This window comes from Quercus robur, chromosome 9 (genome assembly GCF_932294415.1).
Source record: "Quercus robur chromosome 9, dhQueRobu3.1, whole genome shotgun sequence".
In the NCBI taxonomy this organism is placed as follows: domain Eukaryota; kingdom Viridiplantae; phylum Streptophyta; class Magnoliopsida; order Fagales; family Fagaceae; genus Quercus; species Quercus robur.
Genome location: NC_065542.1, coordinates 10,798,838 through 10,805,261, shown reverse-complemented (window position 1 = coordinate 10,805,261; position 6,424 = coordinate 10,798,838). Strand labels below are relative to the sequence as shown.

The 6,424-nt window shown below is 33.4% G+C and overlaps 1 protein-coding gene across 1 annotated transcript; it reads right to left on the bottom strand.

Annotated features, from left to right (window-relative positions):
• Positions 1-1,368: 1,368 nt before the first annotated feature.
• On the bottom strand, positions 1,369-2,882 carry LOC126700698 (uncharacterized). The gene is made up of 2 exons (XM_050398900.1): positions 2,232-2,882; positions 1,369-1,872 (listed from the first exon to the last, which is right to left on the bottom strand). Exons 1-2 carry the CDS (start codon positions 2,880-2,882, stop codon positions 1,369-1,371), a joined length of 1,155 nt encoding a protein of 384 aa, XP_050254857.1.
• Positions 2,883-6,424: the final 3,542 nt, after the last annotated feature.

The following is a 6,424-nucleotide window of genomic DNA, read 5'->3' as shown; positions in this document are numbered from 1 at the left end:
AATACAACTACACATTGTGTAAAACCTTGTTTCTCATAATAATGTTTTCCAAGTTACAATACATAAACACAACTACACATTATTTCTTACAAAAATACGTAAAAACTTATTTCTAAAAGACAATAATAAAACTTCAAACTCCAAATTACACACTGTGTCTTACAAAAAGACATAGAAATTATCTCTAAAATACAAAATAGAACTTCAAAGTTCAAACAAAATTAGTATGATCATAAATCATCAATGTCATGATAGTTATCATGCTCATCATCATTCCCTGGAAATCCAAGAGGAGGGCCAACAGGTTGTCCAAATGTTCCCAAATCAATTCCTTCAACCTCACTGCTATCATCTACAGATTCTACACACAAGTTTGAACAAAATAAAAAGAAAAATCATTATAACGTTTACACAAGTTTGAAAAAAATAAAAGAAAAATCACTATAGGTTATCAAATTGTTTACATATAAACTAACTTTCAATATTAGAAGAAGGCCCTGCACTTGTTGGATATGCACCCTCTTCATAAATTGCATTCTCCAACTCTTCATAATTAAGATATGGGTCTTCCTCTTCCACAAATACCCAAAAATCAATTTTGTCGATACTTGCATAATCAATGGGGTCAAAATTAAACTTTTTGTTGTAAAGCCTACATCATAAAATGTCATGCTCATTATTGGAATTTGAACATAATTAGTAACTAACAATTACATTATATAAATGACTTCTTAAAAATTAATATAATGACAAGATATAGCATTTAGTTACCTATGTCTCAATCGCAGTTTATGATGAACAAACACAAGATCATTGAGCCTTTGATGCTCCAACCTATTTCTCCTCTTAGAATGTATTTGGTCAAATAAACTCCAACAACGCTCACATCTAGAAGAGGCGGAAGTTTGGCTAAGGATTCTAATTGTCAATTTTTGCAAGTTTAGAGCATCAGCACCCCACAACTTCCACCATTCATCTAATTTTCATAACACAACATAATCTAATATTAATCAACATAAACAAACAAACTTTCAATTGAATAATCACTTCAGTTATTCTAACTATAGTGACAAAACTAACTTTCAACATGAACAAAAAAAACTAATATTTGTTTATAGTATTAAAGTAAACTAATTACTTCTCACCTGGATGAGTGGTTGTGCTTGTTGACAATGCAAGATCTTTATCAAAGCTCCCAATACGGTCTCGAAAATATTGGGTTTCCTTAATTACCTTTTCTTTGTCATCATCATATATTGTCCCAATGTAGTCCAAAACAGCCATATGTACTGCTAGTTTCTGACAAAAATTCTCCTTATCATATTGAAAAGTGGGATTTAACCAATATGCAGCAGCATGAAGATCTTTTCACAAATGTTTGTCCCAGCGGTTTTTTATAATTGAGGTGTATGGCTTGTACAAGTGCTTCTTCATTTGGAAGATCTTCTTGATTCCCAACTGTGCTCTATGCATGCCCTCATACACATATCCTATTGCAGGCCTTTGATCAGAATCAACAATCAATAACAAACAAATGAGTGGCGATGAAATCTTGACAAGAACATTAATATCATCCCAAAAAGAATTATCTAAAATGATAGAAACTACTTCTTTTGCCTTTGACTCTCTTGCCAATCTATTGTCCATAAAGAACTTGCTAGTCACTAAGGCTTGCAAGTCATGCTTATGCACATGAAGACTTCCAAATGAAAGGAAAGTAGTAGCAAATCTTGTTGCTCCTACACGTACAATATCTGTCCAACCAGGTCTCTTCCTTAACCAAGCAATCAAAGCCATATGATTATAAATAAAAACTGTAACTTTGGATGCATGTTTTTTGAGTCTTTCCACATGAGGCATGTCTCCCATATCCTGCAACACAAGATTCAGGCAATGAGCTGCACAAAGAGACCAACTAATAGTTTTATACTTTTCACACAACAATTTACCAGCAGATACATAATTGGAAGCATTATCAGTAACCATGTGAATTATGTTTTTTGGACCAACCCATGTAACTACTTCATCAAACAATTTAAATAAGTTTCTGGTACTCTTCACAATATCTGAGGCGTCAACTGATTTTACAAATACTATTCCCCTAGGACAATAAATAAGGAAATTAATCAATGACCTATGTCTAGTATCTCTCCAACCATCACCTATAAGTGTACATCCAACTTCTGCCCAATGCCTATGTTGTGACTCAACCAACAACTGAACAATTGAACCTTTTTCTTTTGATCCCTCAACAAAGGGACCCGTACAGCATGATAAGATGGATCTTTGTAACCAGGACCAGCAGCAGCTACGGCATCAATCATCCTTTGGTAGTACACTGAATTCACTACATTAAAAGGAATGCAATTGTCATACAGAAACCTTGCAATAGCCATATCAGCTTGCCTCACCCTTTCTTTACTTTGGAACACACTTTTAAGACCAGGTTGAGCTCCTAGAGTAGTTCTTGGAGCAAAGTAATTATCCATTGGATTTGTACTCTTTCTTTTACCTAAAACAAGTTTTTTAGGCAACCCACTACTAAATACTTCTTGAACATCTTCATCTTCTTGCATATCACTATTTGTGGAAGGCACACTAAACATTTCTTCTTGACATTGTTTCTTAGCTTTTTTCTTCAACTCAAACTCCTTCACATATTCCAACATTTGGTATCTCACATCATGAGAAACCTTTTTACACAATCCAATATCACATTTTATCCCTGCAAGGTGTTTTTTCATCCTATTAATACCCCCACCTTTATATGTTTGCCTACAATACACACATGTAAAAGTATTCCATCCCTTCTCATCCGCCCCAAGGCTAAAATGTTCCAAAGCCGAATCAACCTTTTCCCTTACTCTTGAGCTAGACTCCATTACATTGGAATCAACTTCATGTGATGGAGTAGCTTGGTCTCTGTTTCCATTTTAATCTAAAAGATTAAACAACCAATCAAACACGCATAGACCCATCAATTTTTGAAATACAGATAGTCAAAGAATCACAACTTCATACACAGAGTCAAATTAACAAACTAATATACACAAAGTCATAGAGTCAAAGAATCACAAATTGATCTATAGGTGTTGATATAGAATCATAAACTTCAAGCACCTAAAAAAATTTGAGAATAATGTAATATACAAATTAGAAACCTATTCTGACAAACAACCAGGACAAACAATACGTAATTCATCCAACTAAATCCATTGTTAAACATGAAAATACAGATTAAGAAGAAAAAAAAAACAAAAACAAAAAGCTTTCCACAATCAACAATAAATTTACAATTGATATGGGCATGATGATAAATATGCAACCCTGTAATATCATGATTAATTGCATTCTAAATAGGTTCAATGGACAAGTTAGAGAAAAATGTTAATGAAATCTTGGATGAGTTACTATCTGTGCATTCTAGTTTTTAAAAGTGTTTTCATGGACAAATTAGTGATTAAACCGTTTACAAGAGTTGATACCAAAACAGATGATTTCTAAGTATTTCATTACTCATGAAATTTGAATATATAATTCTAGTGCAAATCAACTTCTCATTTATGCAAGGACATAAGCAAATATTAACCATGACATATTGCACCTTCATTTGCATAACGCAAAAAAGTCTTTTATGTATTTAATTTCTAGTTAACACATACACAAAAATGGATACAATAATGAATAAATTCAATTGTCATAGAGCTAGAGGTTACAACTATGGTAGAAAGAATAATGGATACAATAATGAATAAATTCAATTGTGATAGAGCTAGAGGTTACAACTATGGTAGAAAGAATAATGGATACAATAATGAATAAATTCAATTGGATTAAAACAGGAAATCACAACAGTAAAGCAAATGTAACAAACAGCCAAGTTGAATTTCACAAAAGAACTAAAAAAATATAGATACCAAGAACATGAATGAAGTAAATATTATTGAAACCAACAGCAATAAAAAATACAAAAAAAACATGCAGCAAGAAGCTGCAGACACAACAAAGTGATTTTGGCAGACACAAACATATATCACAAGCCTTGTCTTCACATATAGCAGGAGCATGATTCTAAGCTTTAGCAAGAACCTTCAAACCCAAGAGTTAAAATTACAAACCTTCAAACCTATGATAAAATTATCGGACATAGATAATTAAAAAAGATTCACCCACACCCCCAAGAAGTTCACAATCAAAAGATTCAACAATAAACATTTTCAATTGACCCAAATCAATTTACACACCAACACTTCAGATCTATATCATCATCCACAATCAACTTGCAAATATTCACAAAGAAAAAGCAAATTAGAGGTAATAAAGTACCAAACGACGGCAACGGCGACGAGGCACAGAGTGAGCTACGACGGCGACTAGGGAGAAAGGCAGAGATGAGCGTGAGAGAGTGAGCTGCGATTTGGGCTGAGCTGTGACGACAATGAGGTTGAGAGGCAAAGACGAGAGAGTGAGGAAGAGATCTGGGTTGAGCTGCGATAGTGCGACGGCGACGAGGGAGAGAGGCAGAGACGAGAGAGTGATTAAGAGAGTGAGGAACAGGTCGAGAGTGATTGAGAGAGGGTTTCAGAGTGAGGAAGAGGCCGAGAGTGACTTTTGAGAGAGGGTTAAATGTATGCTCCAAATGACACCGTATAAGGTGGGGGGGGGGGGGAAAGAGGTGGAATGACGCCGTTTTAAGGTTGAAACAAGGCAACCGTTTGAACCGTGTGAACCGGTCACGGTTCACAGAACCAGACGGTTAGATCGTGGTTAGGACGGGTCCATGCTTTTTTCGCATGGAACCGTTCCTTACCTTAAACGGACCGTGAAACTGAACGGTTCACAGGTTTCCCAGTCGGACCGTACGGTCCAGTCCGGGTTTAACAGCCTTGATTCCACTGACCTCCATTGAAATCTTAGCTTGAAGATCTTCCTTACATGTAGCGGCAGAGGGAGGGGGGAGAGGGGGCAGTCTATAGGGGGCAAGTGCGCCCCCGAACTCTCAAAATTTTCTCTTCTATTTATTGTGTATTACCTTGTTTGATTCTTTTTCAATTATCACTGCAGCTTTTCTTACCCCTAATGCTAATAGACTTACACAGTTACATACCTATAACAACTTTTATATAAAAAATAATGGGTCTCACCTAGTAATGATTAAAAAAAAGACCTACTACTCTACGGAATAGGAATAAGAAGCCTAATAGAATTCTGAAAAAAAAAGAAAAAAAAAGAAAAAAGAAAGAAGGTATATATAATATAAACAAACTACTTATAAGTTAGTTGTGAAAAAATAAATTAAAGTTTACATTTTATGTTAGATTCTATATGACAATTACATTAGCATATAGTTATTTATTTATTTATTTTATTATTAATAATGATTAATTTTTTACTTCCAATCTTGTCTTTTAATCTTGCCCCCAACCTAAATTCTTGACTCTGTCACTTCTTACATGAGAGTGAGATTAAGATAAAATGTTTAAGAGAAGATTAGAGAGTATTCTAAGCATGAATTATATTATTACATGAGAAGAGAATAATTTAAGTTTGCACAATAGAGGTTGATTAACCAATTTGCCGTAATCAGTTTTGATTCGGATGGGCAGAAGATTGAAGTTCAATTCTTATTAAGGGATAAGGTTTCTGTCTGGAACACTAGACAAGACAATTAAAACCTACGTACGTGCATGACTATTTTTAAACATTTTTCGTGTTGTACATGTGTTCTTATCACGTTCGGTTCAATGAACACTACAGACAAGTCAAACAAGTTCTTAAGCATGAACCTTGGAAACAATAATAGGGGCGCTATGACTCATGGAGCATACGTGTGGAATTAGATTGACGAGACTTTTTGCTATTAATCATACTTGCCAATGAAATTTATATATATATATATATATATATATATATTTTAAAGTTTCTAACTCTTTCCCAGTTAATAATAATAATAAGTTTCATATATACTTGATGGGTTTTGAATTCATCATCTAATTTTTCTAGAAGTGTTATTTGAATCAAAGTTAATTTACTCCAATTTTGGAAAGCATATCATTGTTTGTTTGGTATATAGTTTATTTTACTTAAAATATAAATTGATTAAATATAATTATATCAAATAAATGAAATTAAAAAAAATGTAAATTAAAAAAAATGCTAAACCAAGTTGTGCCAGATAAAACCACACGATAGTGACATTGAAAATCGTCACTCTATAATCAGGGTTTAATTTTTCAGGAGGGAACTTTATACATATATACAATTAAATTAGAATAGAATTTTTATTTTGTATTAAAAAAAAAATCATCTTTCAACTAATGTGGAAGTTTCAAAGAAAAATGTTACAACCAAAAAAAATATCATTTGTCACAATTCGCTATATATATGGCTGAGTTGTGACAAAAATTAATTGAGAAGGCAGTTA

What these genes read in the sequence shown, in the direction of transcription:
- LOC126700698 (XM_050398900.1), bottom strand. Translation starts at nt 2,882, where the DNA reads ATGGAGTCTAGCTCAAGAGTAAGGGAAAAGGTTGATTCGGCTTTGGAA. An exon ending in TGAGGGATCAAAAGAAAAAG is followed by an intron (nt 1,873 to 2,231) that starts GTTCAATTGTTC and finishes CTTGTGTTGCAG; the next exon opens with GATATGGGAGACATGCCTCA.